At 45.8% G+C, this 19,754-nt stretch overlaps 1 protein-coding gene across 2 annotated transcripts in view; it reads right to left on the reverse strand.

Moving 5' to 3' along the window:
- NRDE2 (NRDE-2, necessary for RNA interference, domain containing) overlaps positions 1-19,754 on the reverse strand; it is a 46,690-nt gene that overhangs the window by 9,282 nt on the left and 17,654 nt on the right. For both annotated transcript variants that reach the window (XM_025982600.2, XM_072745572.1), the window contains exons 4-10: positions 17,485-17,637; positions 10,970-11,420; positions 9,806-10,211; positions 8,321-8,454; positions 5,405-5,525; positions 2,388-2,563; positions 307-693 (exon numbers count right to left, since the gene is read on the reverse strand). In XM_025982600.2, coding sequence (XP_025838385.2) covers positions 307-693; positions 2,388-2,563; positions 5,405-5,525; positions 8,321-8,454; positions 9,806-10,211; positions 10,970-11,420; positions 17,485-17,637 — 1,828 coding nt within the window. The remainder of the gene's footprint in view (positions 1-306; positions 694-2,387; positions 2,564-5,404; positions 5,526-8,320; positions 8,455-9,805; positions 10,212-10,969; positions 11,421-17,484; positions 17,638-19,754) is intronic.

The following is a 19,754-nucleotide window of genomic DNA, read 5'->3' on the forward strand; positions in this document are numbered from 1 at the left end:
TTATCTACTTTAATCAACCCTGAGATCCTCCAACCCCTGCCTAAGCTTGGTTCTTCACACTAACTGCTCCTACAACCCCAAACACCTGGAAGCAGAAGGGCGACCACCATGAACAGCTCCAGCCACTGATGAGCTGCACGCTCCCTGCTTTCCTCCCCTCTGCAGCCCCTCTGTAGGGGCAGCCACACCCTGGGACTTTGGGGATCCCTGAACAAAGTGGTGCCACAGCCCAGTGCTCCAAGGAACACCAAGAGCCCACGATTGTTCCTGAAGCCCCCATATGGGACTGGCGGGGGCCGGAGTTACCTTCGCCATCTCGTACCGTAGCCAGGAGAAGCAGAGCTGAGACCTCTCCTGGCCTGAAAACAGAGGCATCACAAGGTGAAAGATGTTGCGGATGAACTCCTCGCCCTCTCGATTGTGACCCCGGGTCCAGCGCCGGCAGCCCAGTGGGTCTGAGCGGCCCACACAGCTGACACCAGAAAAGGAAAGGTTGAGAGAAGTCAACGGCTTTTCATCATAAAGCCCATTGTCAAAGATGCTATTCTCATCCATGGCCAGGTAGAGGCAGGAGGCTGGGGGGCTGAGGTCAGAGGGCACGCCCAGGAACTGCAGAAAGGCTGCGACCAGCTGAAACCGAAGATCTGGGCTGGAGAGCTGGATCAGAGATGGCGAGATGTCATCGAACAGCACCTGCGACACAGACAAGGTGGAGTGACCCTCTAGGAAGCTGGGGTGGTTTACCTCGCCAAGCAACAAGGCTTCTCGACTTTCCCCAGAGCTCCTTTCACATGATGTGTGAACGATTCAACTTCATTCAATTTAAAACTTTAAACAGACAAGATCTAGGTTTCCCCGGCAAGATGCAAAAAAGCCAGAGGCTTTTTTCCTTGAAAGGCCCTGGGGAGCCAGAGGGGAGCCAGAGGGGAGCCAGAGGGGAGCCTGAGGGAGGTGGGGGGGGGTAGGAGGGGGGCCAAAGGGGAGCTGGAGGGGACCTGGCACCATTCTCACACTTCCCAGAGACTCAGGAAGGAAGACTGTGAAGACAGGGCTTAAGCCAAAACCTTCCAAAGGAGCCTCACAGAAAATCTAGGATTATGCTCACTTCTGAAAGCACACATAATTGCTTTTATAGTTACTTGGGTAAGTTACAACCCTTAAAACTCTATATTAAGATAGAAGAATGTTATCATTTGAGGGCACCTGGGTGCCACAGGAGGCAATTAGACTCTTGATTTTGGCTCAGATCATGATTTCAAGGTCATGAGATCGAGCCCCGTATTGGGCTCCAAGCTCAGGGCAGAGTTTGCTTGGGATTCTCTCTCCCTCTCCCTCTGCCCTCTTCTTTCTCTAAAATAATAAATAAATAAATCTTTTTTTTTTTTTTTTTAAGCAGTTTAGCACTGCCTGCAGCCCAGGGTGTAATCCTGGAGATCCAGGATCGAGTCCGTCGGGCTCCCTGCATGGAGCCTGCTTCTCCCTCTGCCTGTGTATTTGCCCCCTCCCCCCTCTCTCTCATGAATAAAGAAATAAAATCTTAAAAAAAAAAAAAAAAAAAAAAACCCTTCTGGTCTCCAAACAGGATCTCTTCTCCTTATTTAACTAATGCCAAATGTCCAGAGCCACTGGCCACCAGACATGGAGTAGCACAAACCAAGTCACTCAATGACAGCAAACAAGATAATGTAAGTGAAGTGCCTGATGCACAACAGGTGCTCAGTAATGCAGGTTCCTTCCCCAGCAAGACAAGCCGTGTACGAACTGTCCCAAGATGGCCTCCCTGAACAGTTCCTCCCGTCTCCCCGGTCAAATCTGTCTGCCCCATCTCTGAGGATGCACAAGCACGGTGGGGAAAGTGCATACAGCTAAATAACCTCGGACAGGGATACCACTTAAAAAAAAAAAAATGTTTATTTATTCATGAGAAACACAGCGAAAGAGAGGCAGAGACACAGACAGAGGGAGAAGCAGGCTCCATGCAGGGAACCTGATGTGGGACTTGATCCCAGGACTCCAGGATCACACCCTGAGCAGCAGGCAGACACTAAACCACTGAGCCACCCAGGCGTCCCAAGGGATACCATGTTTTTAAAACCCTGAGTCCTCAGGCTTCCTCGAGAAAAATTCTCTGAATAAACTGGAAGACAATCTCCAGAGGGGCCTACCCTCCTCCTGGGTACAGGAACCAGCCGGTCAAGTCCCCCTGTGCTCCCACATCACCTGTGGCCGATGAAATTTCCACAGACAAGAACAGGAGTGAGCAAACATCCCCCAAGCCAGGCAGGTGCTCTGAGAGCTCAGCAAACTTCCTTCAGGTAAGCACCCCATGGAAGTGGGAGAAGGTAGGGACCCCGCAGCTGCCCTCCCTCCCGGGCTGGGACACTTACCTGTCTCTCAGGGTCCTCACAGTCTTCCTCAGTTTGCTTCTTGGACTTATCAGGGCGCCACGGCCGCCAGTGCTTCTGGTCTCGGGACCGCTCGGCGGCAAGCCAGATCTGCCACTTGGGCAGGCTCTTATCTCTTATTTCCTGGTCCTCGTCTTCTGGTTCATCATCCTCATCATCTAGGCAAGAATAAACCTTTTAGCTCACCTCACCAGCAAATAAAACTGCCACTGACACCCAATTGGTCTGCTGGTCTGGAGTGGGCATCTGCAGTGCCAAGAGGAGTAAGACAGGCCTAGCATTCTGGGACATGCAGGGGTTCAAAGGCATTGAGGGACCCTCCCATCATGAATCACGTTCCCAAAAACCCCTGGCAGATCACTAATGAAATCAGATGATTTTTAATGCTATCACAGCAATTAACATGGGAACACACATATCCTAGAGCAGCACTGTCCAACAGAACCTTTCATGACAATGATGTAATAGGTATCTTATGTGTCTAATACGGCAATCAGCCACCTGTCACTCACTGGGCACCTGAAATGCAGCTGGCAACAGAACTAAATCTTTAATTTTATTTCATCTTAATTTAATTAAAAAGGCTGCATGTGGCTAATGCCTCCCAATCCTGGACAACACAGTTCTAGAATGCTACATGACATGTTCAGAATGGAAGAAAAGTCTTGGGTCTTCAGTAAAGTTCAGTATTTACAAATAAGGAGCAGCCCGGGTGGCTCAGTGGTTTAGCGCTGCCTTCAGCCCAGGGCGTGATCCTAGAGGCCCAGGATCGAGTTGGGCTCCCTGCATGGAGCCTTCTTCTCTGTCTGCCTCTCTCTCTCTATCTCTCATGAATAAATAAAATCTTTTAAAAAAATTTACAGGCAGCCCCAGTGGCTCAGCAGTTTAGCGCCACCTTCGGCCCAGGGCGTGATCCTGGAGACCCGGAATCGAGTCCCACGTCAGGCTCCCTGCATGGGGCCTGCTTCTCCCTCTGCCTGTGTCTCTGCCTCTCTCTCTCTGTGCCTCTCATGAATAAATAAATAAAATCCTAAAAAAAAAATTTACAAATAAACAGGGTATATAAAATGGTACAGCTACCCTAGAAAACGGGAGGTCGATTTCTTATAAAATTAAACGTGCACAAAACAAAACACAAAACACACTTTCTATAAAACCTGGGACCTGTATTCTTGGGTGCTGGCACCAGAAAAATGAAAACCCATGTACCCACAAACACCTGTACCCCAGCAGCATTATTCGTAACAGCCACATGCCGGGAACACTCCCAACATCCTGCAGCCAGTGAGCAGCAAAATAAACCGCGGTACGTCTACACCACGAACTACTCCCCAAGATAGATGCAACAAATGACAGATGCACGCAACAATTCCCACAGATTTCAGGGGAATGACACTAAATGGAAAAAAAAAAAAACTGATTGTTAAGAAGTTAGAAAACAAATGTTGGTGAGGATGTGAAGAGACTGGAACCCCTGTGCAGCAATGGCGGGAACATAAAATGGTGCAGCCCTGCGGACAGTACAATGGTTTTCTCAAAGAATCAAAAAAACTACCATACGATCCAGCATTTTCACCTCTGGATACTTGTACACCTACATTCCCTGCAGCATCACTCACAACTGCCAAAAGGTGAGGCAACCTCGGCGTCCGACAACAGTTGGACAGAGACATTGCACTAAGTGAAATAAGCTAGTCACCACACAACAAAATTGCCTGCTCCCCTTCTCTGGGGTCCCTAAAATAATCCATAGAGACAGCAGGTGCCACGGTGGTCCTCAGGGGCAGGGAGGGAGGGGGAGCTGCTGCGTAGTGGGTGTGGGGTTCCCACTGGGGACGTGAGAGCTGAGGAGACAGACAGATGCTAAGACACTTGTACGAGAGTGTACATGCAGTCAATGCCACGGCACTGTGGGCTCAAAAAATGTTTTTTTCAACGGTAAATTGTGTATATATTTTTATAACAATAGGAAATTGTTCTAAAAAGTCACACGCCACATAATTCCATTTATATAACATACGCGAAGTAACATGACAACATAATAATAGTGACGTCCTGAGAGGGGAGCATGGCGGGGATAAAGGCTACAAGGGACAGCATCAGGGAACTCTGTGCTGATGACTGGTTCTGTACGTGACCATGGACGTGGTTAAAGGAAGCTGCACATGTGATAAAGCCCATCAGTACCAAACATGCGTGCACCTATGTGCTTGCCACACACTGCTGGGGCCAATATCTGGACTGTGCTTCTGCATCCTGGCACTGCCATGGGCGGGAACTGGTGGGGGACACAAAACCTCCCAGTGTACTTTTTTCCAACTTCTTGTGCATCTATAAGTATTTTAAAATAAACAAGGGGGATCCCTGGGTGGCGCAGCGGTTTGGCACCTGCCTTTGGCTCAGGGCGCGATCCTGGAGACCCGGGATCGAATCCCACATCAGGCTCCCGGTGCATGGAGCCTGCTTCTCCCTCTGCCTGTGTCTCTGCCTCTCTCTCTCTCTCTGTGACTATCATAAATTAAAAAAAAAAAAAAAAAAAAAATTAAAATAAACAAGGAACAGGGGCCTGAGTGGTTTAGTCGGTTAAGCTTCTGCCTTGGGCTCAGGTCATGATCTCTGGGTCCTGGGATTGAGCCCCACACTGGGCTCCCTGCTCATGTGTGTGGTTCTCTCTCAAGTAAATACATAAAATCTTTAAAATGATACATTAATAAATAAAAGAACTAAGTTTAAAAAAAAAGTACAAGGAAAATGAAATGTCTTCTGGAAAGAAACAAACCCTCCACAGCATGGAGGGAGTTGAATGACCCTAAGGGTGAGAGATAGTCTGCTCTCCCAATACATCCACTTAATGCATTTTTGACACTGTGATACTTCTACAGTGTTCTCAGGGACTGCTGAAGAGCTTATATACATAAACAAATAATCATAAAGCTGTGAAAACACATTCCACAAGAAATAGGCAGAGGCATACACAACCTGCCTGAGAGGTGCCTCACCTGCACCGATGACCACCCAGCCCCCTCGCTCCTGCTGGTGCATCCATGCTCTCCAGCCTCGGGCGCTCTTCTCCCCGGCCCGGGGCTCCCCGCTGTCCCAGAAGGGCTCAAAGAAGTCCACCTGTGCAGGTTGAAAATAAGAACATTATTAGATTAACAGGTACAAACCTGCTGAGTCACTGAGCAAAGTATGCTCTGACTAGCAGGAGTAGGGCTCACAGGGGGTGCCTGGGGGGCTCAGCCAGTTAAGCATCTGCCTTCAGTTCATGAGATCAAGCCCCACATCAGGCTCCCTGCTCAGCACGGAGTCTACTTCTCCCTCTCCCTCTGCTGCTCCCCTACTGCTTTGTGTTCTACCTCTCTCTGAAATAAATTAAATCTTAAAAAAAAAAAAAAAAAAAAAGAAAGAGAGGCTTATGGTTGAAATCTTGCTTGCCATTTGTCTTTCCAGTATATATGATACTTTTCCTAAGACAGGAAAAATAATGACCTAGTGTGGTAGGCACCTTCCAAGAGAGCCCCACTGTGACCATACCCCTGCCTTGTGGCATTCACACCTGAGTGTGGCCTGGACCTCATGACATATAACAGAATATTGCAAAAGGTGACGGGCTGCCACTTCTGAGAGTGTGTTAGGAAAAAACTGGACATGGTGGAGAAGGGCCTCTAGCCAGGCAAGAGAGGAATGGTTTCCCAGTTCTGACCCCTGGGGACAGGGACACACCCAGTTCCCCTAAAGCCACTGGGCCCCTTAGTACCTGAAATCATACTGCCCTTAAGACCTTCTGAGGACAAGGGGATTCAAAGTTTCAACAGGACAGAGTGGGAGCTCTTTAGGGCATGACATCTCAACTCTATGTTCCTGACGTCTAGCACAGTGCCCAATACAGAGTACAGATTCAACAAACGCTTATTGGCACCAAGCTCCATGTGGCAGGCATCCAGTGAATAAAAAGGTCTGCATGTTGAAGCCAGGCCCCGTGATCACACCTCTGCTCTCACACACTGGGGCATTAAGTCTGCTGTGTGTGGTGACTAGTTCAGTGCAGTAAGTAATTCCCGGGATGCCCGGGTGGCTCAGTCAGTTGTCTGCCTAAGGCTCGGGTCATGAACTCGGGGCGGGGGGGGGGGGGGGGGGGGGTGTCCCTGCTCAGCGGGGAGTCTGCTTCTCCCTCTCCCTCCCGTTCTCTGTGCTTGTGCATGTCTCTGTCAATTAAATAAAATCCTTAAAAAAAAAAAAGTAATATCCTATGGAGAACGTGAACACAGCAATGAACAGGAAAGCAATCGTGTTATCAGTTGACAATAAGGACTTTAAAGTCCTTGCTTAAGGAAAGCTTTTGTAAGAAACCTTTAGAAGAGGACAAGGTTTTCAATGACACGCTGTGGGCTGGGAGCAAGAGGAACGTCCAGCCTGAGCCTGGGGAAGTGCCACGCACACCCAGAAGAGGGCTGCATCCAGGACAGCCCCAGGGGCAGGCAATGGTCCTGACACAGGCCCGTAGCTTGGGAAGGGGAGCCAGAGACCACACTCCCTCTCCCCAGGTCTTAAGCTTCCTGGACAGAAGCGCACTCAAGAAAAAGAAGTGCTGTTTTGTTTTGTTTTTTTTTTAAGTGTGATCATTATAACCTATTTATTTATTCTGTAGAAACACAGATCAGACTCTGCTTCTTTTATGCTCTACTACTGTTTCTTGTAACAATGTTTCTTGGTTTTAAAAATATGGGATGTCATTAAAGAAAAAGCTTTATTCAAAATTGTCTTGTAAATGCTTTGAAACAAGTGTTGTTAGTATGCAAAATCTCAAGAGCATGCAACAGGCTCTGCTGACACTTTAGGGGAGCGGCTCCTGAGGCTTCATACTCACAAGCAGTGACTGTTCGTTCTAAACACAGTCTGCAGGGTCAGCAAAGGGTGGGGATGAAGGCTAAGGCTACTCTGATCCTGACCCCACAACCACACTCCCAAGGCCCTGCAGTCAGCTAAGATTCACTTCCATAGCACAGCATATCCTTAACATAGCAAAGTATGTCTTAAAACAATTTTGTTATCTGGCTTATTATACTACTAATCAAATATGATTAATGTTAACCAATACTCTTCAACCCAATTTCCTCTAGAAAAAAATATAATAATGATAAAAATAGTCTTTAAAGGCAATTCATGAAAATTCCACAAGATGGAGATCTTAGCTTCTTAAGACCTCTGTAAGTTCACCATAAATTCAGATACCCTATCCATCCTCCACCCGACCCCTATCGCAAAGTAGGAAACCAAGATTTCTTCCAAGGAAAAAGGGAAAAGGCGGCTTTCTTATATGGATAGCTCTGTGATGAGATTTTTTTTATTGCTTCTACATCACAAATATGAGCAGTGTTCACTTGTCATCTAAATGATTATCACCTCCCGGGTTAGGATGGGTGTTGACAGAGTGCCAACAAGTGCTATTGTCTGAAACTCCCGCAAAGATCTTACATTGTGGAAATGCTAACTGGGAAGATGACCTGAGACCCAGTTTAGAATGTGGAGAGGCAGGAGATGGTAAGATGTGCTCTAAAAGGCATAACAACTGTTTCCTGGTGGGGACAATTAGCATTGAAATAAGGCCCATAAGTAAGAAAACAGGGGGACACAGTGAGTCTTTATACTGGGGGGGAGAGTGGATCTTTTCTCTCTCCAATTTTCACTACCTTCATTATGGAATTGTCCTTGGATCATCAGAATATTATGAGCAACAGTTTCTCAGCAGGACTGATATAGAGGAGGATATATTTTAAAACTACTACCAGACCATCTCCCATCATCCACACCTGCCCCCAGAAGAGAAAGAGAAAGGAGAAGGAGGGGGAGGGGAGCGGTGGAGGGAGGAGAGGGGGGTATTGGGGAGAGACGGGTCACAGAACTAGAACCCACACCTGTCCCTTGGTAGGCAGGTCTTTCACGTTGTCGGGTTTGAAGAAGGTGAAGTCCACCATGGCCTGGAACAGAGAGACTGCCTTCTCTGAGTGACCGGCCTGCCGCAGGAAGTGGCAGTGCTGAAGAAAGAGCGCTGAGAACGGGACAGCAAGAGGGAGAATCCTGGTTAACATCACTGAAGGCAAAGAACATAACTTCTAGAAACGTGTACTTCAACACCAAAAACATCTTTTTCTCCGAAATTAGTTACTGTGATCATTTCAAGGCTGTAAAGACGTGTGTCCTTATTACAAGGACTCACTATAAAATTGCAAAGTACCTTTATTCCAATTTTCACACAAAACCGTCATGAAATACAAATATTAATAAAAACTATGTATATTACATAAAAAAAAGGTAAGAGGTTGGTCAGTTATTAAACACTGAAAACTCATTATTACAAGAAAAATTCTAGGAAAAGCAAAGATTTTCATTAGAAAGCAAAGATCTGTGATCGACTGATCGCTAGATGGTAGATTCACCAGCAATTTTCACCATCTGTTCCGAGTCCACTGTAAACAAATCAAGGTTCCCTCTCTGATGATTTTGGTTTGTCTGAATGGTGGTACAATTCCATTTACCAAGTAGCACTGGCCATTTGAGCATACCACAAAGGATATCAAATATGAGACTCTATGTTAGTGTGGTAAATGCTTTTTATTTCTAGGGCAAAACATTTACATCTTTAGAAGTTAACAGAAACAGCAAGGTTTTGATCAAATATATGCCTGCCGTGCACCAGGCACCGAGCCAGACTCACGTGTCAATCTCCGTGAACGTGCTCAGTTACCGTATAAAGCAACTATTATATCACCGTTGCTGGGGGAGAAATGGGAGCTCAGGCAGGTTAAGGAAATATGGAAGGTCACAGGGTCCCAAGAGAACCAGGGAAGGGCAAATCCAGGATGTAGGTCGAGCGACATCCTCCAGCTCCTGTGTCACCTGCTGCCTTCTGTACCTCATTACTGGACAGTTTGTATTCCAGGCTCCTTCGGGACCCCCAGAAGTGTTCAGGAGTAATGACATTGATAGCTGCCTCTGCACACTGACCTGCAGCCATCAGGGCATCCCCATGAACACCACTGTTGGAGACCTGAGAGCAGGTGAGAGGGGCAGGCAGGTATCTCCACAGGGAAGGCCACTGACAGCCACAACAGCCGAGAATTAGGCTCTGTTTCCTCGGTTAATAAGCAGAAAACCTGGAACTCCTAGACCACTGAGGTTTCACTAACTTTTTTGGCTCTAATACCCATCGCTCACCCGTCCCAAGAAGTTGGACACAGAATCTGTTCTAATCCAAAGGCACCCTGATGCTTTTTGTTTAAATCTGTTTTATCAGTTCTGACGTTTCTAAAATACACCAGAAACAAATCTTCATTTTTGACTAGAGCCAAAAGAAAGGATAAGCACCCCAACATAAATGGATCTGGTCCTCAGCTTCTTACCAAACATCGCCTCTTCGGTGCCCGGCAAGGCAGGGTGCGATAAAATGCTGCCATCCTTCACCGCAGACAAGGTGCTCAGGCATTTTCCATAAAGACTGTGGATCTTTGACACAGTGAAGGTGCTAAACTGGCTCTGGCAAAATAAAAGGTACTTCTGCCAAAGGGCTGTATCGTTGGGATGTAAGAATATCAGTTTTTGCCACTCTTTGACCAGGGTGGAGGGCTCCCAGAACTCCGTGCAGAGCTTCAGCTTGGCGAGCTTCAGGTCCACGCTGCTCTGGTTGCTCTCAATGGCCCGCTCCAGGATGGCCAGCTTCTTCTCCAGAACCAGCTTCAGAGACCGCTTCCGCTTCTCCTGCTCTCCCTCCTCGATGGCATACAGGCCAGGGCTTTTCATGACTTCGTCCTCAAAACAAAAACATCAATTTTCAAGTGGAAGTAAGAGAGCCTCAAAACTCCACCAGCACAACAGAGCTCCTTACAAGCCCCAATGTCTATCGCCTCCCAAAACCAATCGTCAGACTTTCTTGATCGCCACCTATTTATCACAGCGTTTTTCGGAGTGAAAACTCGGTTCCTCAGTGTCTGTATCACCTGATACCACGGAGCGTGTATTTCACCTGATTCACCTGTCTGCGCTTGGTCGTGAGGTCATGTAACAATAGAGGGCATGCAGCTCCTGGAATACTGCTTCTCAAGAGCTGACTTTACCCATAAAACAGCTAAATGTGGAGCAAAACATAACTGTATAACACTATACAGTGGTTCAAAAAAAAGTAAGTAGGACGAAGACAAAGGCAAGTGTTTCAGAAAGGGAGCACAGAGCTCCCGCTGGGTCACGTGATGAGAAGGCACATTCTGCACGCTGCTTCTCCCCAGATTCTGTTCAAACGTCACCTTCTTCTAGAAGCCCTTTCTTACTCCCTAGAGGCATGTCACTCCCTCATCCCACACCGAAATTATACCCGAAAGCACTTATTCTTCACATGGCCAACTGCCTCACTGGGCTTGCAGCAAGCTCAGGGCAGGGCCTACGGTCTAATCGTCTTCAAATGTCCTGGGCCAGGGTCCTCCCGGGGGCCCCAAACTTCTGCAGAACCCATCAGTTTGCCCCAAACAAGGACAGTCATTCCAAAGTAACAGAACTGCAACAGCGTTACTTACCTGAAAAGCAACAAACGCCATCCAGAGCTGAATGTCCCGGGGGTTCTCCCGGACTCTCCTGTTGAACTCCTCCACCTTGGCCTTGAGTAGTGCGCTCTCTCTGTCCATCTGTGAGTCTGGCTGCTTTGATTCTGGCTCTGAAGGACCCTGTCCTTGTAACCACTGCGTGGTGGATTGATCGTAAATCCCCAGAGGGTTCAACCAGGTTGTAACGGGAGGAACCACCTCATCCGGGCCCTTCACTGGGATAAACGAGATTGGCTCAGATGAGGGAGGTTCATTTTTACTGCCAACGGCAACTCCATCCATGTTCATTAATACCACACTCTTCTTCGTAAAATAGCGCTCAACGTGCTTGTGCGAAGGCTTCTTTTCCTTGGAAGCCCCCTCCCAGGATATACACTGCTTCTTGGGGTTAATGCCAAGACAGGAGTCTCCTTTCCTCTTGTATCTTGTATTTGAAAAAGAAAAAAGTTACCGAGGGAGGGTGTGCGTGCTAGATCTATGGGAGTGATGGCTCAGCTCAGCAGGCCTGAGCACTCGTCAGGCAAGTGAACTGCACACGTACTCAAATTCACCTTACCTTCAAACTGTTTCCATTTAGAGAAATATGATAATTAGCAAGGAACTTTTACCGTGTTTGACTTATTCCTCTAAACATTTCTTTGCTAATGCCTCAAGAACTTAAGATCAGGTTTGTCTTCCAGATCTAGTAATTTCTATTTCCCCTAGAGTTTTGTAAAGTAATGTCTCATATGTCATTGTCATGCTCACATGGAACTGACAAGGCAGGAATCCTCACCCCCTCCTTTATGCTATTCCTGAGGACACTGGAGCCTCAGGAGACAGTGAGTCATTTGGCTCCTAGACTGGTCCCTTTTCTGCAATGTGGTCCTGTGTCCCCACTTCAGAAGAAAATGGAGAGGGCTAAGATTGTATTTTTAATCCTGAAACAAGTGTGTTGAATAAAATTACATTTGGCTGTTTTCTACTCTAAAGGAAGAGAGACTGGGTTCTAAAAAGCTTGTATGGAGCGTGCAGGTGCCCCCAGAATCACAAACTCGTAACTACTGAATATGTGCATGAAGGCTAAGGGAAATCGTGTACTCTATGGTATGATTGTTAGACAAACAACCAATTTAAAAAATTAGCAAAGGATGTGGATGGAATTCACAAAAGACAACACGAAGGGTCAATCAGCATATGCAGAGGTGCTCAACAACACTAATCATGAGGGGAATGCAAATTAAAGCCACCAAGAGATATATATGCTACAACCCGCCAGAATGGCAAAAATACTACAATACTGAACACCAGTGAGTCATGGGCCAGATAACCAGGATTCTCACACGCTGTTAGTGAGAAGGCAAACTGGTAGTCACTTTGGGGAAAGGCCTGGCAGTTTCTTGACAAAACTAAACTTAGACTTACCCCATGACCCAGCAATTCTATTTTAGGCATTTACCCAAGATAAAGGAAACTGCATTTCTACACAAAGATGTGTGCACAAATATTCTCAGCAGCCGTATTCTGCGAAGAGTCCAGGTGTTCATCCACAGAAGAATGGATAAACGGAGGTACGGCCACACAACGGAATGTGACCAGCAGTGAGGAGCAACGAACTACTGACAAATGCCACAACGTGGCTGGATCTCAAAAACATGACACTGACTGAAGGAAGCCAGACCCAAGAGAGCATGTACTACGTGATTCCATTTGTGTGGAATGCTAGGATAGACAACACTAATTGAGGATGGAAAAAAATTAGCACACACTGCCCCTGGGGAGCTGGGATGTGGGCTGAATGGAAGAGAGCAGGGGGAAATCTGGGGAGGGGGTCACAGTTAAGTTCTGTATTTTCACAGAGGGCTGGATCATACAGGCATATGCATGTGTCAAAACTCAGCAAATGAAGATTTGTGTGTAAGTTACATTGTATGTCAGCTGTAAGTCAAAGGAAAAAAACAACATATCTGGAACTCCAGCAGATGACAGGCTTGCTGAAGTATGCAGTGGGCAGTATTCTGGTAACTGGCACCAAAACAGTAAGACGGGTTGAAGGACGGACGAACAGCCAGACACGCGATGAGGCAGGTGCAGTAAAATATCAACGGCAGAAAAAAAAAATTGACGGCAGAACGTAGAGGGTGGGAGTAAGAGGGTTCATTGTAAAATTCTTTCAGCTTATGCTGTTTTTTAAAATTTTCATGATATCATGCTGTCATCGGGGGGAAAGGGCAGGACAGAGCAGCTACCACCTTCTGTCATCTTTCCAGAAAGTTCTGCCCTCACCTCCCCCCCCCCCACCCTCATCCCCCGGTCCAGACGCAGCACCTCTTTTGCTTCCCCAGTCAACAGGTGCCTGAGAAGCCGCCCTTCCGGCCGTCACACGCAAACTCTTCCTATCCATCCCCTTGTCCCCAGGTCCTCCTTGGTCCATTTAGGAGTCAAAACAACTTTAATGAGGGCTGAGGAGATAAAATAGTGCTTCAAAAGCTTAAACACACCCATCATTCTGTAAGGAACACACCGAAAGTAGGACTGGTTTTGTTCTCCCCTTAATTACTATTTTATTTTCACTAAAAATCAACAGTATTTCAACATTCGTATAATCTCTTTAAAAAAAATGTTTACAGAGTTTTCTGACCTTAGAAGTGCATTTTGTAAAACTGATTTTTAACAGCTACATTTTATAACAGTCTTACTGATCTGTATCATTAAGTGCCTACTTTCAGATATGTGTGTCGATGTATTTATATGTGTTCACCCACATCTTTTTTTTTCTTAAGGTTTTATTTATTCACGAGAGACACAAAGAGAGACAGGTAGAGACACAGGCAGAGGGAAAAGCAGGCTCCATGCAGGGAGCCCGATGCGGGACTAGATCCCAGAACCCCGGGATCACGCCCTGGGCCAAAGGCAGGTGCTAAACCACTGAGCCACCCAGGGATCCCCCACATACATCTTTTTAAAAACAGTTGATACAACATCTTCGAGCTTTCCTGCCTACTTTTGTGCATTTACCCATACTATTCATTTTAGAAAATACCATTTTTATTGGTTTTGAACAGTTCATTGGAGGGATAAGTCCTAATCTAGATAACACTTCTCTATTGTTGGACATTTGGGTTTTCTCTAATTTACCACTTATCATAGAATCTTAATTGGGCAGAACCTAGGATGTAATTTAATGCAGTATTCCCCCAAATGAAGGCACTTTTCCTGTAAAATCCTTACCAAATGGTCAGCTGGTCTTTCCTGAATAATTCCAGGAGGAGGGAGCCCCACTTTGGAGGTTCAGTGAATGACAGCATATGGTTTAATTTAAATGAATTCAGCTACAGGAAAAGGGAGGGGGAAGGAGGAGAAAACAAAACAAAACAAGAGGGATCGGGTATGGGAAAAGAACATATTTAACTTGAGTACACAAATCTGACCTGAATCCACTCAGCGGCTCTGAACCCCTACGTGAGCTGGGCAATAATAAATGTGCCTTTCCTTCAGGGACTTCGATTCACATATGCTTTCATGGTGGCCATCTACCTGGATCCAAATTCCAACCCCATCACTTACTAGCTGACCCTGACCAAGTTATTTAAAATAAACCGAGGCGCCCTCCCCCCGCCAAAAAAAAAAAAACCACACACACACACACACACACACACACACACACACACAAAAAAAACTTGTCTGTGCCTGTTTCCTCCTCTGTGAAATGGGTATAATAATGATACCCACAACACAGAATAGCAGGGACAATCAAAAAGTTTATACACTTGAAGTCCTTAGCCATATAGTAAGGACAAGATAAGTTAAAGCAATTATTATTTTATAAGATTTGACTCCTAAACATAAGCCAACTCTTTCATCTGGTATATAGCTGAAGAAACAATCTTCTCCAAGAATGGAGAAAAAAACAGAGCTGAACCTCACTGAAGCTAGTATATTAGCCCTAAAGAACTTGCCAAAGGTAATTGTGACTATTACCCACGAACTCTAAGCTCTGTTTCACCATGATACACGAACACATACCAGGTCACTGCTGGAATGCTCACACTATTAGAAAACTTGCTTTGAGGGGGATCCCTGGGTGGCTCAGCAGTTTAGCGTCCACCCTCAGCCCAGGGCGTGATCCTGAATTCCCAGGGTCAAGTCCCACATGGGGTTCCCTGCGTGGAGCCTGCTTCTCCCTCTGCCTGTGTCTCTGCCCCACCCCACCCTCTGTGTCTCTCATGAATAAATAAATAAAATCTTTAAAAGAAAAAGAAAACTTGCTTTGATACTGAGTCAAATCTCACTTTCTGGAACTTCCACTCACTGATCCTGGTTCTGCCTTTCCAAGTTACAAAGAACACTGTCAAACCACCTTCCAAAAGATGGTCCAGCGAAGCTGAAGAGACACAGCCCAATACCCACAAGCCCCCATCCGGTCCTCACACAATGGTGCTAGCCGAGTCCTCTCAACGCTCCTGGTTTTTCAGCGCCCCTCACAAAGTGTGAAAATCCATGACTTGACAAAATACTCTCCCTGTCCTCGGACCAACTCAGTGCTATGGGATCAATACTTTCCTAGATTTGACACTGACAGTGGTACAGCTATGAATCCAGGAAAGACTTACCTCACCTCAGCTTTAGGAACCTACTGGGAAATCACAGCAATGCCCCAAGCCCTTCCAATGGTACCTTCACAAGTCAGACTAATAAACGTCTCTCCTCATCTTCCTCCTGAGGTCTGGGCTGTCCATCAGCAGAGCTATAAGATCAGTCACTGTAACTATTTTTCCTTTTTCATCTATTGATAAATAATAACCCTTGATCCTTGTGAACTAACTTCTAATTCGTATTGATGATGCCTGCTATCTGTGTGTAAGGCACAGCAGGAGTTAAACGAAGAAACAGAGGCTCAGGCAGGGTTAGGGACTTATGTGGGATGACAGTATCAGCAAATGGCCAAGTGAGAATGAGAACCGGAGTCCTCCGTTTCCCAACTAGAAAACGTCCTACCAACCAGGCTCACTTTATTTGTGGATGGTAAAAAAAAAAAAAAAAAAATTTGAGGTTAGAGAAACATAGACTCCCCAGAAAGCTGCTTCCTGGCAGCATGATCTTGAGAGGCTACTTACCCTGAGGTTCCCTTCCTTGTACATAAAAATGAGTGCTGTCCTGCTCGCAGAGCAGGGAGAGGACCAGACAGGCTAACGTAAGTGAAAGAACTAGCACAGGCTCACAATACACACTTCAGACTCCATTAGTGTTTGCTGAACCCTCCAACTTTCTTGGGTTCCATCTCGTCTGTGGCACCGTACCGCACTGGCATGGGGAACCAAACAAGGCTTTCAGGAGTATTAAAATATTCAAAAACATATGAATACATCTGAATAGTCATTTACTCTCAGCCATGAGACTTTAGGAGAGAGCACGCAAATATAAATACGCCCTGAAAAGTAACGGATATAAACACGTCATAAAGGAATTCTTAGCAGGACCTGCCTATAGGGGGAGGAGTATTGTCACGAGGAATGACAACGATTGAAATCTGAAGGTGCGGCAACGTAATGGAAACTGAAATTTATTTTAGAAAGTAATTAGCCTATAAAGAATGATGATAATGGTCTCTGCTTGGCTTTATATTCCAATATTCTCTACCTTCAATTTTCATTATCTTCGAGCTGTGTGGGAAGAGAGATTGTGTATTTCTGTTCTTTGTGTTCCCAACAGTGTCTTACAAATGACCCAGTGTCTAAGGGATTTAATAAGTATTTAAATACTTTTGATTGACAGATTAGAGGAAAGTTTAATAAACTAATTACTGAAGTGAACACCATCGTCTCTTTTTTGATTATCTGGTGACGTCTGCCGGAAACATTTTGGAAGAAGTCATTACCACTTAATGTCACTTTCAAAATGGCTTAGTTGGGGAGAATAGATAAATAAAAGGCTTTTGTGACTTTTTTACAATGGCATCGAGATCAGACCAAATGGTTTCCAGATAGTTTGTCACAATTATTTCAAGGTATTTTTAGGTTATTCACTCAACAAATAGTCACTAATAACCTTCTCCGGGATGCCTGGGTAGCTCAGCAGTTGAGTGTCTGCCTTCAACTCAGGGTGTGATCCTGGAGGACTGGGATGGAGTCCCACATCAGGCTCCCTGCATGGAGCCTGCTTCTCCCTCTGCCTGTGTCTCTGCCTCTCTCTCCCTCTCTCTCTGTCTCTTGTGAATAAATAAGTAAAATCTTAAAAAAATAAAAAATAAAAATAAAAACTTCTCTGCTGGCACACTTACAGGCACCCATGGAGAAATGAGACTCCTCAGACCTGGATCCTGATCTCCAGGTTGGAGCTTTCATTTCAGAGTGTGACATGAGACACAGGACTCAACAGCTCGGCAACAGAGGATGCTCACCAGGATCCACAAAGGAAGGGAGCAGATAGCAACCATGCCGAACGGTTTAGTGGGGAGAAAGAAGTCACCTCCCAACAGCAGAAAGCAGAAGAGACATCATGACAGATACCTTGCTATGTCTCCTCTGTAGAGAGACTTATATTCCCAGTTTGCAGGATCTGGCTTCTTATCTGTTCTGAAGGTTTCTCCTCCATTCAGAGCCTGAATGTCCTCAAGCCAAACCAAGCGATGCCCAATAGCAGCAGCAGCATTATCTTCTCGACTGTGGGACACAGGAAGGAGAAAAAACAGGGAGACACACTTTGAAATCTTCTAGGTACACAGCCCACCTTTTCAGAGATATTAAACATTTCAACAGTGATGCTCCACATAACACCCAATGCACTAGGGGGTGCCTGGGCGGCTCAGTCAAACACCTGCCTTCGGCCCAGGCAATGATCTTGGAGTCCTGGGATCAGAGCCCTGCACTGGGCTCCCTGCTTAGCGGGGAATCTGCTTCTCCCTCTGCATCTGCCTCTCCACCCCTAGCCCTGCTCGTACTCTCTCTCAAGTGAATAAAATCTTTAAAAAGAAAAAACACACTTGAGTACATAAAATGTATACATACCACAGATGAAGGGGACTCCTGCAGTGAAAAGAGCTTTAAAATACAAAGCAAAATTTGTCAAGGCTAAGCAGCACTCCATTAAGAAAAGAGGCCACCTTATTGCAGAAATTAACATAATACAAGTATTATTTTTATTTTTATTTATTTTGTTAAAAGATTTACTTATGTATATTAGAAAGAGAGAGAGAGAGACAGCATTTGGGGAGGAGCTGAGGGGGAGAAGGGGAGCAGCAGACTCCCCCATGAGCGCAATCCTGGCTGGGAACCCTGAGATCACGACCTGAGCAGAAATTAACAGCAGGATGCTCAACCCACTGAGCCACCCAGGTGCCCCCTAGGTGTTCTTTTTAAACACTCCATTAAATGGCTGTAACTAGAATTTCAAATATATTTATAAACAAGTTTTCTTAAAAAAAAATAAAAATAAAGTGGGTTGCCCTTGCTTTCGCCTGACTCATTCAAAAGTGCCCAGATTGTTCCAACTCAAAACTTAACGACAACAGCACAGCCACAGTTCTGAACTGGCGGGTCTCAGACAGGATCCGGGCGTGGTCTAGCCTCACTGTCACAGCGACCTCTGCTGTGAGCTGACCTCCTCCTACACAGAGACCAGAGAGAGCCCGTGTGAGACCACACCCTGACATATCCGCCAAACCAACCTCAGCTCCAAACCAGCTAAGATACAAATGGAACCACTTCCCTAAGAGTCAAATGAGAGGGAGTGAAAGATTTTCTGGCATCTGACATCTTCCCTCCTCTAAAGAAAATCAGTTCGTGATGCTACTGACACAAGAAACTGCCAAAGTTGTCAAAAGAGCCATTGACTGTTTGTTCCATATTTGCTTTTTGACCCCACCCAGATAGAAATAAAGATTCTAAAGGCTTTTAAATCATTCTTGGCTGAGGATACAAAGGATTGGCATTTCGAGGACACAAAGCAGCTTTCAATGAGTATTTGTTGAATGACAGCAGCTCATGTTAAAATACATGGTGATTTTTCACAGTTCCCCTTCAGAACACCTGCGGAGGGTTTTCTGTTGACAAACCTGGGAAGGGGCAACAAAGGGAAGGAATGAGAGGGAAGCATTCCATAAAGAATGTTTCCTGGGGTCATGGGGAGCAGACCACCCCTGGGGAGTAAACAAGCTTCTGATCCTACCCTAGTGGGTACTGAGGTCAGGAAGCAGGACTGGTCTGGGCTCTGCCTCTATCTGACGGTGAAGAGCTGACCCTGGAGACAAAGGTCCATGAACAGCTGTAGCCCTAGGGCGAAGTCGTCCCTGGATCACCTAAAATAGAGTTCTATGTGTTGTACTATACCCCACCTAACCCCCGTGAACCCACTTTCCCCACATCACAGAAATGCTCTCACCACTAAAATCTTCATCCTCGTCTCTATGGAAACAACTCCTCCAGGTCATCTTCCCAGGAAGAGACCACAGAAGTTCATAGTAAGAAAGTGAAAGAGAAGAACAAGAACAGTTGATTCTGATCTTAATGGGGACATTCTGAAAGATATCAATGAACTTAAAAATGCCATCTGGCTCATGGAACTATCAGGAGGTGGTAAAGCTCACCTCTGATGTGATTAAACACAGGCTGAAAAGAACTACCTTCTAAGTTCTAACAGTATTCCCTGCGTTCAGGAAACCCTTTAAAAGACTCATTTTCCTCAACAGTTAAAAAAAAAAAAAGGACAAAAAAAAGGACAAGTAACTGAAAGTTTTCAGAAAAAAACAATGATCTATGTATTTTGCTGTAAAGACATACTG

The sequence above is a fragment of the Vulpes vulpes genome, unplaced genomic scaffold (genome assembly GCF_048418805.1).
Source record: "Vulpes vulpes isolate BD-2025 unplaced genomic scaffold, VulVul3 u000000644, whole genome shotgun sequence".
NCBI lineage: Eukaryota > Metazoa > Chordata > Mammalia > Carnivora > Canidae > Vulpes > Vulpes vulpes.